The sequence below is a fragment of the Notothenia rossii genome (assembly GCF_949606895.1).
Source record: "Notothenia rossii genome assembly, chromosome: 11".
Lineage (NCBI taxonomy): Eukaryota > Metazoa > Chordata > Actinopteri > Perciformes > Nototheniidae > Notothenia > Notothenia rossii.
Window position 1 is genome coordinate 58346639 of NC_136910.1, and position 19133 is coordinate 58365771.

General features: G+C 42.5%; 1 protein-coding gene across 1 annotated transcript; it reads left to right on the plus strand.

Moving 5' to 3' along the window:
- Nucleotides 1-1214: 1214 nt before the first annotated feature.
- Nucleotides 1215-15585, plus strand: LOC307023472 (arrestin domain-containing protein 3-like). Its single transcript, XM_079656763.1, has 8 exons — nt 1215-1727; nt 5833-5914; nt 6797-6944; nt 7944-8046; nt 10301-10557; nt 12369-12510; nt 12712-12857; nt 13551-15585. The coding sequence occupies exons 1-8, from the start codon at nt 1448-1450 to the stop codon at nt 13608-13610; spliced, it is 1218 nt and encodes a 405-aa protein (XP_079512889.1). The 5' UTR covers nt 1215-1447; the 3' UTR covers nt 13611-15585.
- Nucleotides 15586-19133: the final 3548 nt, after the last annotated feature.

Here is a 19133-nt window from a genome sequence, read left to right on the forward strand (position 1 = left end):
TCTTTAAAGTAGAGGCACTACATACTGATATACACCTGAACATCAGCAGGAGAGGACTCTTTAAAGTAGAGACACTACATACTGATATACACCTGAACATCAGCAGGAGAGGACTCTTTAAAGTAGAGACACTACATACTGATATACACCTGAACATCAGCAGGAGAGGACTCTTTAAAGTAGAGACACTACATACTGATATACACCTGAACATCAGCAGGAGAGGACTCTTTAAAGTAGACACACTATGTACTGATATACACCTGAACATCAGCAGGAGAGGACTCTTTAAAGTAGAGACACTACATACTGATATACACCTGAACATCAGCAGGAGAGGACTCTTTAAAGTAGAGACACTACATACTGATATATACCTGAACATCAGCAGGAGAGGACTCTTTAAAGTAGAGACACTACATACTGATATACACCTGAACATCAGCAGGAGAGGACTCTTTAAAGTAGAGACACTACATACTGTTATACACCTGAACATCAGCAGGAGAGGACTCTTTAAAGTAGAGACACTACATACTGATACACACCTGAACATCAGCAGGAGAGGACTCTTTAAAGTAGAGACACTACATACTGATACACACCTGAACATCAGCAGGAGAGGACTCTTTAAAGTAGAGACACTACATACTGATACACACCTGAACATCAGCAGGAGAGGACTCTTTAAAGTAGAGACACTACATACTGATATACACCTGAACATCAGCAGGATAGGACTCTTTAAAGTAGAGACACTACATACTGATATACACCTGAACATCAGCAGGAGAGGACTCTTTAAAGTAGAGACACTACATACTGATATACACCTGAACATCAGCAGGAGAGGACTCTTTAAAGTAGAGACACACTGATATACTTTAGTTAAATATATTCTTCCACCATTAATTACAAGTGTATTTCAGTAAATCAGTAAATGTCCTGAGAGGACACATCCTGCTCTCAGTATTTGTAAACACTAAAAAGTCTGAAGTGTGTGTGTGTGTGTGTGTGTGTGTGTGTGTGTGTGTGTGTGTGTGTGTGTGTGTGTGTGTGTGTGTGTGTGTGTGTGTGTGTGTGTGTGTGTGTGTGTGTGTGTGTGTGTGTGTGTGTGTGTGTGTGTGTGTGTGTGTGTGTGTGTGTGTGTGTGTGTGTGTGTGTGCTGGTGGCTGCGCACATGCTCAGTTGAGATTATTTTTGCGCACGGAGGCTTTAAGAGCTCGCGGCAGCGGGAGCCGGCAGCAGAGGACCGAAGAGAGAGAGAAACACCGGGAGCTTCGCGTACAGCTGGCCCAGCAGCGGTGCCTCTCTCTCGGATGAACGAGCACCGTAACACCCCGCCGCCCTCGGCTCTTTGGCTTGGGCACCCGGAGGTCAGGCGCATGTGCCAAACGCTTTTACGCGCAACTTAAAGACTCTTTTTGAATATAATTGTGTTCTCACCATGGGGCTTGGAAAAGTGAGGGTCTTGGCTATATTATTCGACAGCCTGAATGATAACAACCTGCCCGCCTTCTCTGGGGGGGATCTGGTGTCTGGGAGGGTGGTTGTGGAGGTGACCGGGGATGTGCGTGTGAAAAGTCTGGATGTAACCGCACGAGGGGTCGCAAAAGTCCGATGGACCGAGTCTAGAAACACCGGGGCCAACACGGCTTACACCCAGAACTACACCGAGGAGGTGGAGTACCTTCACCACTACGACACCCTGATAGGAGAGGAGAGAGGTAAGCATACATGTGCAAACTTCTCACAAAACTTTATTAATAACAGCGAGTCGAACAGAGCCCCCAAACCTCCATCAGTGAGTGGTGCTGATGCAACAGCTGAGGCACTCCGCGGCGCTTCCCCTCACGTAAAACAAACTCATGGATCATCACATTTTACATGTTAGGGTGAATAAAAAGGCATTTTGTGACTGATGTAAGACACGTTGAGGTGCTGTTAGCTGCGGGGAGAGAAGTTGCGGTCCACGTTTGCGTAAAAAGGACCGAAATCGCGACAGAATCGGAAATACATTTAGTTTTTCCGCATGTTTTTTACAATATTCACTCAAAGTAAAAAGGGGAATACACATTTTAACTGAATTCATCCTGAAGATAGGCTCGCTATAAGGCAACTCCCTTTGTTCGAAGCGGTTCAAACCTGTTCAGAAACTGCCAGAGAGGAGGGGGAGGACCCGGCTGAGTATGAGTGTGTGTGTGTGTGTGTGTGTGTGTGTGTGTGTGTGTGTGTGTCAGCTGATTGTTGAGCCTCTCACCACATCCTCCTCCACCTGTGTTCTTTTCTGTTTTCACTTGTTACATGAGATGCACGTGATGATCCAGAGGACAGTTACATTTCATTGAAACCCTCCATGTGACGTCACTTCCCACCAGTTTAATACTCCCAGTGTGAGGGTCTCTGAACTGTCAGTGGGATCATTTAAGGACACGTGTTGTTGGACCTGATGAAGAAGAAAAAAAGGGAGTCTCCGAGGAGGATTGAATGTCTCTATCTGCAGACTGAACGCACTTCCTGTCAGAGTTTGGTTTATTATCGGATGGAGACCAGGGTAAAAAGTTAGGAAGTACAAAAACGGTTATTTAACTTTCAGGGATTCTTTTATTTAATCAGAACATTTCCATTTGTTGGCTTTTCCGCAGCTTTTGGTTGTATTCTAATGGATTAAAACAACACATATTCCAAGTCTCAAGGTAAATGTTAATGTAAAGGGACTTAAATAAATTAGTAAAATAAAATGATTGGATTAGGGTGGAATAAACATATGGGTATATATTACAATATTTAATGCAGAACAGAAAGATTCAGTAGAATAAACAAACAAATACAAATAATTGTAATAATTTACAAAAATAATACAATTTCAAATAAATAATAATACACAAAAAAAGTATTATCGCTAATACTAATAATTTAAAAAAAATTGTGATTATAATATTAATAACAATAATAATTAAAATAGAGAAGCAGAGGTGTACAAGTTAATTTCTGCATATTATAATCACATTATGCGTTGGACATCCTGTACGACACCTCAATGGCTCAAAAAGTATAAAGAAATGCATTTATATGATTCATCAAGAAAGCTGACAAGGGAACGATGCAATTTGCAACTCTGAAACATTGGTAAATAGTTTATTTATCTTTCAATACAAAACTATTTACCCTGAGTAAGTGTCTGCAATGTGACACAGTTACAAGCAAGGATAAATAAGGGAAATACTTATGAACAGGTTTTCCTTCACCCATGACACCTGTCTGTCACGTGTCCATTGAATCAAACTGGTGAAAAACAAACATCATGACCGCCTTATGAGCACAACACGTCCTTGGCCACTCCGACGCTTAAGGTACTTCATGTGAATTTGCTGTAACTTGGCGGTAAGCTGGTCCTGTGTAATGGCGTTCAAGTCGTGAGGGAAATCCTTCTCTGTCGGGGTCCTCAGATACTGCGGCCGCGATATGTCCCCTATCTCGCTAAATTTAGACTTGCAGGACTCCCAGTCAACATTCTCCTGTATTTTGGTAGTTTTGTAGTCTAGTGTGACCGTAAGCAGAAGCTCTAACTCGTCGTCAGTCCACGAAAATTCGTCCTTTCTTGCGCGAATATCAGCCATCTTCTACCTTGTTTGTTTGTTTCTTACACATCCGGTGGGGATCTTATACTCTCTGCTTTTGGTGTATTTCGTGGCGGAAGTTACTACGCCACTTACAGGCCCGGCATATGTACTACAGCGTCTCCAGCGGTGTCGTGTAATGAGCCGAATGCGTGTGAACGGAAGACTTTTTTGAAAACGAATACGGTGCGTAAACGCATACGCTCCCGTTTCGTTCTTGTGTAAATGGGGCCTAAAAATGAGGTCATATGTAAATAATGACCTTAGTTTCCATTACACCGTTACACAGAAAATGTAACTGCCAACCCAATTAAGTTAAAAACGAACGACGTGATCCATATCAAGGGTTTGTTTACGTCATTGTGTGAACATTGGAACATTGGAAATAGGAAGTTTGTTTCACATTACAGCAGTAACTAGTCACTTGTATTCTGAACTAAATGGAATTAAATGTCCGTCACAATTCGCTAAAACCTCCATGTCACGAAATATATTACAATATATTTAGTTTACCATCAAATGAGACAAAAAAGTGATTCTTTTTTGGCATTTCTGCTTGAAAAACTGAAAATATGAATTAATTTCTCTGCAAAATACACGAGTATAGTGTCTTCCCTTTTTATCACCAACATCTATAAATGAATGTCAAATAAATCCTAAAGTGTGAGAAATAGGCCCATGGGAGTTGATAGAAACCTGCAGAAATGAACCTTTTGAAGAGATTTCTATTGTTTGTACAAGTTGTTTCAAAGTTTAAGATGTTAAAAGTGTACAAAAAGATATCAAAACGTAATGCTTATTCCTGTTTTCTTTGTGTATGTTGTATTGCTTGTGTTTAATGTGATGAAATAAAACGCTGTGAGTTTGAAAGACGTTTCTCTCCTGTCATCATTTATTCAACTTTGCGTGAGAGTTTTATACCTGTTAGTATCAGATGGAAGTAAATGTCGTCGTCTCTTTCCCCCCCTCTTCATATCGTGCAACACACCACATGGCTGTACAAATGTGGGGAGGGCTTGTCTGGGCTGAACCAATCAGATCGCAGCATGTAATACATTATCACACTTCTCCACCAATGGGAGGTCACGTTGTAGTGCATGCGTTGGGGTTGGAGTTTCCAGCTGAAGAGGCTGCTCAGGCTGGTTCATACCGGTCTGCTCCTGCTGAACACACACACACACACACACACACACACACACACACACACACACACACACACACACACACACACACACACACACACACACACACACACACACACACACACACACACACACACACACACACACACACACACACACACACACACACACACACACACGCACACGCACACACACACACTTAAACATACGCACACGCACACACACACGCACACACGGTGATGCAGGCGGAATGTGTGCTGAGGTGGCAGGAAGTTTAACGGAGACATTTAAACGGAGAAATACAAACACAAGCAGAGAAATGAGGAAGTAGACGGAGGTCGACTTTTCTTTTGACCACAGGGTGTGTTACTTCTGCTTCTGATGTAGGGGACATTGTGGGTTTTACTCAAATATGGCGATACAAACATGTGAATTAAGTCGTTTTGTTGCCAAGTAGGTTTTCACATGCAACGTTAGTTTAAAAAAACATAAGAAAAAAAGCAGAAATAACAAGAATTAATAACAATTTAACAAAATAAAATAAAAGCAAAAATAGCAACACAATCAATAATAAAATAAAAGGTATACAAATAAAAAATCTCATAAAAAATAAAATATGAAATAATAAAAATGTTATAAAAAATATATGAAGACAGATATAGCAAAACATACAATACAGATACAAAATAAAATAAATTGTAATTATGTCAGAAATGACCAAAATCTATCTAAAATAAAATAAAAGTAGAAAAAGAAATGCAATTAAAAACCTAAAAATATTTCTGAATTAAAATGCCAAATCTGAAGCATCCATGTTGTTTGCTTTGAACATCCATCCGTGTATCTGGATATAAAATATATAACAGCAGAAATCTATATATTTTAAGGAGTGACGAACTGCAGATTCTGGTCATTTCTTCATGAAAAACGACTGAAAACGAACCGTTCCCTTTGCTTTCTTGACTTTACTCCTCCTCTAACAGGTGTAGATACACCCTCTGATGTTCAGTGATGCTGTGTGTGAACGTCACGTGATATTTATTACATACGTGTGTGTTTCTAACCTCCAGACGAGGACTGTGCGGAGGAGGGTCTGACTGTTCTGCACGCCGGTTTACACGAGTTCGCCTTCAGCTTCAACCTGCCTCAGATGTGAGTATTATGGTACATTTACTCAAGTACAACTTCAAGGTACTTTCCTTCAGTGTGTACATGTACTGCTACATCATACCTCTCCACTTGTACTTGTACTGTTACCATAATTGTCAACCCTCCCGATTTTCGCGGGAGACTCCCGATTTCATTGCCCTCTCCCGGTTTCCTCCCGGGGTCATATTTCTCCCGCATTTCTCCCGATTTCTGACAAAATCAGATTTACACACGACTGTTTCCACTCAGACTTTAATACAGCTACACCATTGTTTGGTTTCCATGGTAACACGTCTCTTTAGTAGCGCGCGCAACTCAAAGTCTGAGAGGGTGCGGCAGATAGTCACAGAAAACAGAACAAGAATCGACAACTACTCTACTCTCTGCTCACTCCTTTCCTGCCCACACATATGCTCCATCAAGGATGGTGCTACAGGCCGCAAGTCAGTGCACTTACAACTACAATAAGCATGTTAATGTTAATCTAACAGCTCCGGCGATCCACTAGCACCCCCCTCCCCCCGCCCCCCCAATTTTGCATTTTGAAATGCTCCCGATTTCTGAGGTCTAAAGGTTGGCAAGTATGACTGTTCCACAAACCACTACAAACTTCAGTGGTTGTAATGGTGTGTGAAATATCTGTTTCTCTGTATCCTCCTGTTCTCGTTTGGTGTTTCAAATGGAGCTGCTGTGATGTCAGACTCCATCTGAAACTGAAGTATTTGTTTCCCGTCCTTCGAGGACTTTAACCCCAGATCTGATGTCGTGTACGGGGTCTTTAGCAGGTTCCTCTTCAGTGGTTGTGATGGTCTGTTGCTGCTGTGATGCAAGAAACGTGTCAGACTCGATCTGAAACTGAAGCTTTATGGTGTGGGTGTTCCTCAGGGCTCTGGCCACGTCCTTCGAGGGGAAGCACGGCAGCGTGCGGTACTGGGTGAAGGCCGAGCTGCACCGGCCCTGGCTGCTACCGGTCAAAGTGAAGAAAGAGTTCATCGTGTTCGAACACATCGACATCAACACGCCTCTGCTGCTGGTACGACTCTCTGCACACTCTGAACCTCTCTCAAAGAACACATGCATCATACATCACTTCCTGTCCCCTTTGCAGACCATGTACACGCACTAAAAGCTAGTTCAATTCATTTTGTACGAGAACATGTATTGACTCACGTCACATAATAAATGTTAAGTCTTTGGCGATTGGACCCGGATCCTGAAATGGTATATCTAAAGGGGGAAATGCAGCCGTGAGCATATAGGGAACCCCCCGGGGTCTAGACACTGGTGATGATGATGAAGATCTGGATTTGATGAGGAGATGGGATGAAGGGGAGGTGTGATGAGGTCTTTGGATAACTCTCCTGGCTCTGGGTGTGATGAAAGGAAGGGGAGGGGGAGGAGGCGGGCGGCAGCATGAACACCTGAAACCACAGCTGACTGCAGGAGAGAGGAGAGCCATTTTAAAGTTTGGCTGCAGCTCGCTGATTGGCTGCTGGAGAATGAGGTGAATGTAATAGGTTAGAGAGAACGCCCGTGATGAGCTGATTAGCAGCAGCTGCAGACTGAAGTATACCAGTCTTCCTGAAAGAACTTACGCTAAGCTTCATAGAACAAACTACAAGAAAGACTAAACATGGAATGCCTTTGTGTTTCAATCTTTCCACTAAAACCTGGCAAAATGATACTTAAACTATTCAAATACAAACTCACAACACACACTGGTCATTGGTGCTATTTATATATATTTATACACATGTTTTTTTAGTCTTGTTTTCATTGCTGTTAGTTTGAGTCTGTGTCATTTTAAGAACAGTCAACTTCCTTGCAATTGGTATTTCACGTTTTACCCTAACCCTACATTTGACTTTTGCTTTGACTTGTAACACAGTATTTCTTCCCCCTTATAATCTGAGGCACACACAACAAACAAACATTAAGACATGATACACATGTATAACATATATAAATCCATCTGTCCGTGTCCTGTGACCCGGAGTGCGATGTTACTGAGCTGTGTGTGCTTGTGTTTCAGTCTCCTCAGGCCGGGTCCAAGGAGAAGACGCTCTGCTGCTGGTTCTGTGCTTCAGGTCCCATCTCCCTCAGTGCCAAGATCGAGAGGAAGGGCTACACTCCAGGTGAGAAAACACACTTTGTTCTTCTTCATCTCTTCCCCCTCCTCCTCCTCCTCTTCCTCACCCCTCACTTATAGGATACGATAATACTTTAATGGTCTTTAATCAAGTCTGAAATGTGACTTGCCTCCAAGCAGCTCCTACAAAAACGTGAAATCTTTCCCAGTATCTGTGTCTGATATCTAGTCCGAACATGTCTCTACTCCTGATATCAGACTCAATAGCCTCAGAAGTGAAACTGCAGTGAGACATAGGCTCTTGTTTTTAGACAATGAATCACCTTGTTAAGTCAAAACATCTTATTTTGAGTTGTATCTCAGAGGAAACACATATTTATTACGCAACTAACATCAGAACACAGAAAACCTTTGAGCTTATTGTAACAACATGTCCTGATTCTGGTCAAATATAGTTCACAATGAGTTCTCCTGCTAATTACAAAATCTGATTTATCTGAATATCCCTTCTTATTTCAAGAGATCTTACCAAGCACATGTTCACTTGTTCTATTGTTGAACTTATTACAAGTGAAAACAGATTTGAACTTAACTTGTTTTTGGAGCAGCATTTTCTCCAGTGTGGAGAAATATCAAGACTCAATACATGAAACACAAACATGTAACATAACAGCAGGACCAGTGAGAGCTGCTCAGAGAGCCTTCAGCTGGATCTGATCTGGACTCAGCTCTGTGTTCACTGAGAGGACTGACTGGAGCACAAAGGATGCTTCAGGCTGACTTTAGAGATCTCCATCAGATGGTAGCAGTTCAGGTTCTCTCTCAGAGCACGCTTTGGGTCCCAGAGGATGCTGTTGGAGCCTCTCAGGTTATTATGGTCTGTGAGTCAGAAAGGCTCTGACAGGGGGACCAACTATCTTTGAGCAGATTGTTGACAGGTGGAGCAGGTTTGATTTGAAAGCTGCTGACGAACACTTGTCGTGTCAAATGAACATGTAATCATTTAAAACAGGGGGGTCAAACTCAAATTTACATCAGTATTATGGTTGCACTCAAAGGGCCGGTTGTAACTTTAAGACTATATCAAATGATGTATTATATTACATTATTGCCTCTGCATTGGGTTATTATCAGATAGGGTAATAACTTCAGAATTAACTTCGACTGAATGTAGAAGTTTAGGGCAAATAATTGCAAATCTCTTCAATGAGAATGTCACAAAATCAAAAAAAGAAGTGACATTTAAAAAAAGGAGGTGAAATTAAAAAAGAAACATTTAAAAAAAGTCAAATTCTGAGAAAAAAGTCAAATTTCAGATGCATTATGGGACATGTAGTTTATGGGCAACGTGCTTCTGTAAATCATCATGTAAACGTATAATTCTTTGCGAGCTCTTTGCAGGGGCCACAGAAAATGAAGTCACGGGCCGGATTTGGCCCCCGGGCCTTGAGTTTGACACCCCTGATTTAAAACATGTAGTCTTATACTCTGACTGCCTTTGAATCTGTCACATTGTCAGAGACATGTGTTGAGGATTTACATTTGTGGAGGGCAAAGGGAAGTGGAGAAAGGGGATATGCACATGGTTAAGGACCGGAGGTGTGATGGTGTAATGATGGGGATGTTTAGATGAGTTGGATATTCTCTCCAGTGTGACTGTCAGCAGAACTTTTGCTACTTTTGATCGTGTTCACTTGTAGATCGACTTTCTTTATTACTTAAAAATTACAATAAAAAAAGTGACACCCATCCTGTAAGAGTGCTGAGGGTTTAGCAGCCAGGTATACAGCACAGTGATTAACGGCATCTATCTATATTGCACATAGTTGGTGGTTAACCACAAGGCGTGTTATAGTTTGTGTTGTCGTGTATTCAATATAACAAAAGACAAACTTTGTCCTTGAATCTTTGATCAGCTTCTCTGATAATTGGCAGGCGGTCCCGCAGCATCCGGACTAACACCACCTGACTCAGGGACAGTTTCATCCCACAGGCCATAAGACCGTTAAACCTCTGAACTATTGAAACAACATCCATAACATTCACCCGGCTGCTGCTTAGAAATGATGTATCTAATGATCCTATTCCAATCACTGCATAGAGACTCTCCTTGCACTATTTCTATTTCTATTTGATTTGTATGTACTGCTCTGTTGGAGGAGCCTGACCTCAGATATCTACACTGTAGCTACAGTATGTACCAATGACAATAAAAGCCTTGAATCTTAATAATTTCCTCCCCACACTTAGGTGACTTCTCTCTCAGTCCGGCAGACTGATCTCTTCTCCCTCCTATCCAGGCGAGTCCATCCAGATCTTCTGCGAGGTGGAGAACAGCTCGTCCCGGGTGGTGGTGCCCAAGGCGGCGCTCTACCAGACGCAGACCTTCTTCGCCAAGGGGAAGGGGAAGCAGATCCAGCAGCTGGTGTCCAACCTGAGGGGCGAGACCCTGCCGCAGGGCAAGAGCCAGAGCTGGGAGGGCAGGCTGCTGAAGATCCCCCCCGTGTCCCCCTCCATCTTGGACTGCCCCATCATCCGCGTGGAGTACGTCCTCGTGGTGAGTGAGATTAAAGTTCATTAGAAATAACATAACCCTCTGGAGTTTCATAATGTACAAACACTCCCAGGAGTCCCATTAGTATATCAGTATCATGTACAAAAATACAGAATTAAGAAGCAGGATAAAAGATAGTACATTTAGCAATAAGTACATTAAATAAGTATACAAAATATACAGTTCAGATAGCACTATACGAGATATTTAAAAGATCCCCCCGTGTCCCCCTCCATCTTGGACTGCCCCATCACCCGCGTGGAGAACGTCCTCGCCCTCTGGAGTTTCATAATGTACAAACACTCCCAAGAGTCCCATTAATATATCATTATCATGTACAAAAATATAGAATTAAGAAGCAGGAGAAAAGGTAGTACATTTAGCAATAAGTACTTTCATAAAGTATACAAAATATACAGTTCAGATAGCACTGTAAGAGTTAAAAGATCCCCCCCGTGTCCCCCTCCATCTTGGATTGCCCCATCATCCGCGTGGAGAACGTCCTCGCCCTCTAGAGTTTCATAAAGTTTCATAACGTTTCATAAAGTTTCATAACGTTTCATAATGTTTCATAAAGTTTCATAACGTTTCATAATGTTTCATAAAGTTTCATAACGTTTCATAATGTTTCATAAAGTTTCATAACGTTTCATAACGTTTCATAAAGTTTCATAATGTTTCATAATGTACCAAGTGTCCCATTAATATATAATTATCATGCAGCAAAAAGTGTACAAAAATACAGAATTAAGAAGCAGTAAAAAAGGCTTTAAATTAGCAGAAAGTTCATTTAACGCATTAAAAAGTTCCCCAATTTGGGCTCATCCAAGTAGATCTTAAGTTATCTTATTAAAAATGTATAGAAAACATACAGCTGAGACGCAGGGAGGAGGTGCAACATGTACAGGCAACAGCTAGTTCAAAAGGATTCTGTGAAGAGTATAAGAAATGTATATACGGTTAAGAACATAAAAAGAGTTTAGATGCAGCAGGAGGTATATGCAAAATATAAAGTTGAGCTCTTAATTAAAATTCAAATATACAGTTAAGATGTAAAATATCCCAAAGTATACCGGATATAGAAATGTAAAATCAAGAAGCAGTAAAAGTCTATGCAAAATATAGAGTTAAGATGTAAAAAGGTTCATATATAATATATTCATTTAGTGTTCAGTGAAACCGTCAGAGTATGCAGATGCTGTAAAAAGTACACAAGATATTACAGACAACGTGTGCAAAATCTAAAGTAAGCATAACGTTCCAGATGATCAACAGGGAACTGTCCTTACATGGGAACATGTCCTGTGATGGTTGAGTGACATGGGGGGGGTGTGTGTGTGTGTGTGTGTGTGTGTGTGTGTGTGTGTGTGTGTGTGTGTGTGTGTGTGTGTGTGTGTGTGTGTGTGTGTGTGTGTGTGTGTGTGTGTGTGTGTGTGTGTGTGTGTGTGTGTGTGTGTGTGTGTGTGTGTGTGTGTGTGTGTGTGTGTGTGTGTGTGTGTGTGTGTGTGTGTGTGTGTGTGTGTGTGTGTGTGTGTGTGTGTGTGTGTGTGTGTGTGTGTGTGTGCAGGAAGTCTGAGTACACAGTGTTCACATATCTCACACTGCAGGCTATGTAATGAACCATAGGTCATGTGTATATGAAAATACTCTGAGTACACCCACACCCACTCAAATGAAGCCGTCTGAATGTCTGTCACACACACACACGCACACACGCACGCACGCACGCACGCACGCACGCACACGCACACACACACACACACACACACACACACACACACACACACACACTCACGCCCTCTCCCTGTGTGCAGGTGTACGTGGACGTCCCCGGCGGTCTGAACCTCTCTCTCTCTCTCCCTCTGGTGATCGGCACCATCCCGCTGCACGCCTCCACCTCCAGGAGCTCCAGCATCAGCAGCTGCTGCAGCTGGGGCCCAACAGAGACCCCCGAGGGTACGCACATTCTGCATATTTGATTTAATCCTGTTTTATTTTATTTATTTGTATTAATATTTATTCTTTATGTTTTTTTATTAGCATTTTTTTATTGTTTTATTTTAATATTATTTATCATGTTTTACTCCTTTTTTACAAATTATTATTATTAGTATTTTTATTCATTTAATTAATTACTATTTTTTTTTTTTTTTGCAGCCCCTCCCAGTTACAGTGAGCTGGCGATATCAGAGTCTCACAGGAGGAACTGTCTGGTCGGCTGTGATAGGTCGGAGGGGGGGGGGGGATCTCTGCTCACTTACATCACTGAGTTCAGATATCTGCCCCCACCACTCTACTCTGAGGTACACACACACACACACCCACACACCCACACACACACACACACACACACACACACACACACACACACACACACACACACAATCTTTCAGTTTGTGTGTCCAGACAGAGATCAAAATAACGTTTCCCACTATCCCGAGGAATACTAAATACAAATATGTATATAAATATATATACACAATCAACAGACACATTTGTAAATATGCTCAATGCAATCAATATATACAAAATAACAGTCACTTGAAAAATATACGGTTAAAATGCAGTAAAAGAGCTTACAAAATATACAAATAAAATGCAATAAAAATAATAATAAATAACCGTTAAAAGAGTTTACAAAATATGCAAAATATCCAGTGTTGTTGGAGTGAAAGGGCCAGGCTAGCATGCTAAGCTAAGCTAACTTCTGTGGCCTCATATTAACCACACAGATGTGAGAGACTTGATTACTCTGCAATAAGTATTTCCCAAAATGTTTGTCACTTGTTTACCACTTCCTGGAGTAAACAATCTAAATTCAAACAAGGTATTTTGTTTAGTTTTTTGCCCCAGTTGCCAATTTGAGTCCTTTTGCATTCCTTACTGACGTCTCCCAACAACATACACTTGACCTGTGTGACATTAGGGTGTGTGTTAGTGTGTGTATTTATGTACCCTTCCCTCAGCAGTAAACATGCCCCCCCTCCCTTCTGTAGGTGGATCCGTACCCAGACCCCGTGGAGGTCAGGAGGCCCGAAACGTGTCCGTCCCGCTGACGTTAGCTCGATGCTAACGGGAGCTCCACGCTAACGGAATCTTCTGCACAAAACGAGACAACGTCCCCCTGCAGCTGCACCGCCCCCAGATTAAATATCATGTGAAAAGGCCAGAGGGGGGCAGCAGACATTGAGTATTAGGTGACGTATGGACCAGGGTTGTTTTTTTTTTAGCTTTGGATCCTCGATATCCTCCTGTGCTCAAGACGAGGCAAAAAAAAAAAAATTTAAAAAAAAAGAAAGAAGTTCTCTGACACCACTGTAGGCTCCGAGGAGGAAACACTAAGATCTCAGGGAGCGTTACAGTGAACTTTGCACAATCCGTTATTACTGTTTTTCTATCGGGAATGGGAAGGTGCATTCTGCGGCGGCCATCTTAGGAGGTTAGCATCAATATCCATCAGCTTTTACTCAAAATCTGTCAGCTGTTTTTCGTACAAAATGCATCAAGTTCATTACAGAAATAGCTTTTCACGGAGGAGCCTTGTTTAATTAAATAGACGAGTCTTTACTTATGACTTAAGAGAAGAACGGACCAATCACTGTTACTGATTTTGGCGCCAACCTGGTGTTTGGAGCTAGCGTTAGGAAACATTTTCTGCTATTTTAACAATCCTTTGGAGGCAAATGTCTAACTTACAGTACAGGACGTTCAGCTCCACAGGCCCAATAGCAACTATAGATTCATCAGGATAGAAGTCAGCTAGCTAATGTAATGCTAACGGGATGCTAACGAAACGTCGGCTAGTCATGCTAATGCTGTGTCTCAATTTGCATACTTCTGAACTTACTTTTTATTTATTTTTACGAGTGCCTAAGTGCGTCCCAATGCAAGGTATGGCAAAATGACACTATGAGTACTGGGTGGGGCACTTATAACGGTCAAAACCAGTTGAGTTTTTTTTGGACACTTCTCACACTCAGCGACCACGATTAAAATGTTATTCCATGAATCTTCATTTGTTTAGTTAGTTGTTCGTTGGATTGCCAATGACAACATAGTGCCTACAGACATGGTTTATAGAGTTACGCTACTTCCTGTATCAGTTATTAAAGGATGAAGTAGCGTCAGCTCGTATCCTCCAAAGATGGCCGACGTCACATTCCCATTCCCTCTCGGTGGTTTTCATATTCTGCAGATTGCCTACATGCTGCAGCAGATTCTGTCCAAATAATATGGTCACGCCTCGATGTAAACGGCACATTAGAGGCGGGACAAAAAGCTAGACGTGGTTCTGGTTCTGGTTCTAGATTTCAGGTGGACTCATGACTTCCTGTGAACAAAAAGCAGAAAAAAGAGACGTGACAAACAAGACAGAATGACCACCGCAAGCACTTAAAGACGAGCTTAAAGAGTGTGTGATTGTGTGTATGAGAGGGTGTGTGTGTGTGTGTGTGTGTGTGTGTGTGTGTGTGTGTGTGTGTGTGTGTGTGTGTGTGTGTGTGTGTGTGTGTGTGTGTGTGTGTGTGTGTGTGTGTGTGTGTGTGTGTGTGTGTGTGTGTGTGTGTGTGTGTGTGTGTGTGTGTGTGTGTGTGTGTGTGTGTGTGTGTGTGTGTGTGTGTGTGTGTGTGTGTGTGTGAACCCAGACAGGGTCTAGAGACAAAGCACAACTCAGACCAACAACAAATCGTACCACAAGTCGCCTGTCGGTTTCTGCTCCGAAGCTTCTCTCGCTGTATTTTTATTTTATTTTTTCCAAACATGGATGTAAAGATGGAGCTTCGTGCTCGCAAAAAAAACAAAACGATAAAAATGTTTACAGATGAATATATCAAATGTTGTTCAGACATGACTTCTTCCACCTAAAAACTTCAAAGTGCAATATATTTTTGTATGTGTGATTTGTTTGCACTAGTTTTTCATATAATCTGTTGCTGTTTATTCCATTTCTGTGCATTCAATATTATTGTCATGATGTTATTGCTGTCATGATCAACTTTTGATACAATAAAAAGGTTTATTTTATAAAATAAAGATGTTTCTAGTGTTTTTATTCGTGTCATTTTTCAAGATTTCTGCAAAAGCCATGGGTATCTGCAGATTAAGACTCAACAGTGGACGCAGAGAGACATTTAACATTCAGTGATGTCAGATACAGAATAAATAGGGAACTTTTTATGCTGTATTTATTTTTTAAAAGTCCATAGTTTTGTTATTTTTATATTTTTTATTTGAGTTCATTTGTATTGGACGATTAACATTAATTTATTATGTTTATATAAATATTTTAATTGTAATCTTACTACAGCATGTTTTTATTTCATTTTTAAATGGAGCGACCGTCACAAACCCCATTTCCCCCGGGATAAAAAAAGATATATATAAATGTATATATATTTATTCTGATATTAGTGAAAGTTGTCTGTGGCTACACTGTAAACAGGAAGTGCTCATTTTGTAAACAAAGACAAATATAGGATCATGTTGAGACCCAAAACATGCCTCAGTGAATCCATGCTGTGTGTGTGTGTGTGTGTGTGTGTGTGTCTGTCTGTCTGTCTGTCTGTCTGTCTGTCTGTCTGTCTGTCTGTCTGTCTGTCTGTCTGTCTGTCTGTCTGTCTGTGTGTGTGTGTGTGTGTGTGTGTGTGTGTGTGTGTGTGTGTGTGTGTGTTTCTACAGCTGCTGTTTCTTTATCCTCTGCTGCTCCAGATGTACAACTCACGAGAACTTCTGATCTAGTTCCCCGCCGACAACAACACGCGGTTTCATAACTTTACAAATCAAACCAAAGAGGAACTTAAGGATATTTTTAAATGGATATAAATACAGCAGCCGTGTGTGTCTGTGTGTGTGTGAGAGAGAGAGAGAGAGAGAGTGTGTGTGTGTGTGTGTGTGTGTGTGTGTGTGTGTGTGTGTGTGTGTGTGTGTGTGTGTGTGTGTGTGTGTGTGTGTGTGTGTGTGTGTGTGTGTGTGTGTGTGTGTGTGTGTGTTTGTTTGTAGGTTAAACCGGGATTTATGTGTGGAATGGCTCAGATAATCTTGAACACCCCATCGGCACTTTATAAAGACATCAATCTGTTTAGGTTTAGTGGAGTGGATTTTTAGAGCTTTATTTACGCAGTGGAGAATAAAGCTGCAATATATTTATCACTTTCATATTGTGACGGGAAATATACGGTGGCCGACCTGAGTAAAACGCGCTAAAACGTCCCAACCAGTCTGGTCCCAACACACATAAAACCCCAAAGGTTCCACATGAAGAAACATCATCAGCAACTTGACATCACATGCAGCATTTAGAGAACATCCAGCAACTTGAGGAGACATGCGCAGCGTTTACTAAAAGCTGCAGAAACCAAACGCTGAAGAAGCTCAAACACAACGGAGACCAGGGGACACTAAAGAGTGACGCACACAGCTGGGAGACCAGGGGACACTAAAGAGTGACGCACACAGCTGGGAGACCAGGGGACACTAAAGAGTGACGCACACAGCTGGGAGACCAGGGGACACTAAAGAGTGACGCACACAGCTGGAGACCAGGGGACACTAAAGAGTGACGCACACAGCTGGGAGACCAGGGGACACTAAAGAGTGACGCACACAGCTGGGAGACCAGGGGACACTAAAAAGTGACGCACACAGCTGGGAGACCAGGGGACACTAAAGAGTGACGCACACAGCTGGGAGACCAGGGGACACTAAAAAGTGACGCACACAGCTGGGAGACCAGGGGACACTAAAGAGTGACGCACACAGCTGGGAGACCAGGGGACACTAAAAAGTGACGCACACAGCTGGGAGACCAGGGGACACTAAAGAGTGATGCACACAGCTGGAGACCAGGGGACACTAAAGAGTGATGCACACAGCTGGGAGACCAGGGGACACTAAAAAGTGACGCACACAGCTGGGAGACCAGGGGACACTAAAGAGTGACGCACACAGCTGGGAGACCAGGGGACACTAAAAAGTGACGCACACAGCTGGGAGACCAGGGGACACTAAAGAGTGACGCACACAGCTGGGAGACCAGGGGACACTAAAGAGTGACGCACACAGCTGGGAGACCAGGGGACACTAAAGAGTGACGCACACATTATTACATTTGTTAGACGTTTTTATCCAAAGCGACTTACAAACTCAATACTGTGGACAATCCCCACAGGAGCAATTTGGGGTGAAGTGTCTCAGGGACACAACGACATGCTGACTGCAGTGGGACTCAAACTTGCTTCCCCCTGATTCGAAGTCCAGCACACTATCCACCGAGCCAAAGCCTCCCATCGCACACAGCTGGGAGACCAGGGGACACTAAAGAGTGCCGCACACAGCGGGGACAGCTTCGTGGCGTTCATGATTTTAAAGCTGAACAACTGTCTCTGTGTCAGTCGTCTCATAACTACGTGTTCAGCTTTATAGTCCTGAGCGCCAGCCAATCAAATCATATGCCAGTACAAGCGCTAGCCAATAAAACCGCGTGCTTCTGTGTCCGGGCGGGATATTAATGTGATTGGTTGTTGGTCGCGCGCCAGACAGGCCCACCGGCAAGCTTCAACGTGACGGAACCGTGTTGCCACACCGTAAAAGCGGCATGTGTTGTCAAGTTGCTGAAGATGTTTCGATGTGTTTTAAACCTCTACATAGAGTCAGATATTTGTGCACAATGAATACTTTGACTTCCGATACTTGAAGTACGTGTTTGCACTGAAGTATCAGTTTCAATGCAGGAAGTTTTATTGGCTCTTTTTCACCAAGTAAAGGAAATTCCATTACATATACAACCGTTCTTGTCACATTAGCAAGCATACATTGATGTGTGTGTGTGTGTGTGTGTGTGTGTGTGTGTGTGTGTGTGTGTGTGTGTGTGTGTGTGTGTGTGTGTGTGTGTGTGTGTGTGTGTGTGTGTGTGTGTGTGTGTGTGTGTGTGTGTGTGTGTTTGTGAAATGTACATATCTGTGATTGTGTGTGAGGGCTCTGTGACTGATTCTGAGTTTTACCTTGACTATTAATTACACAACGCCCAAGAACAGAAAGCTCCACACACACACACACACACACACACACACACACACACACACACACACACACACACACACACACACACACACACATACACACACACACACACACACACACACACACACACACACACACACACACACACACACACACCCAGCAGAGGTCACATGAACAATGTTTTGGCTTCTGCCATACAGGCTGCGTCTGTCCTGCTGATAAACCCAAACTGGTTTGAACTGGCTGCAGAGACACACACACACACACACACACACACACACACACACACACACACACACACACACACACACACACACACAACACCCCCCCCCAAACACACACTAACACAGACACACACACACACACACACACACACACACACACACACACACACACACACACACACACACACACACGCACACACACACACACACACACACACACACACACACACACACACACACACACACACACACACACATTCACACTCACAGATAGGCATCACATTTCTAAAAGACCTTCTCATGTTGCAAAGAAAGAAAAAGCTGTGTTTGGATGTTTCT

What these genes read in the sequence shown, in the direction of transcription:
- LOC307023472 (XM_079656763.1), top strand. Translation starts at nt 1,448, where the DNA reads ATGGGGCTTGGAAAAGTGAGGGTCTTGGCTATATTATTCGACAGCCTG. An exon ending in GAGGAAGGGCTACACTCCAG is followed by an intron (nt 8,047 to 10,300) that starts GTGAGAAAACAC and finishes CCTCCTATCCAG; the next exon opens with GCGAGTCCATCCAGATCTTC. An exon ending in CCCAACAGAGACCCCCGAGG is followed by an intron (nt 12,511 to 12,711) that starts GTACGCACATTC and finishes TTTTTTTTGCAG; the next exon opens with CCCCTCCCAGTTACAGTGAG.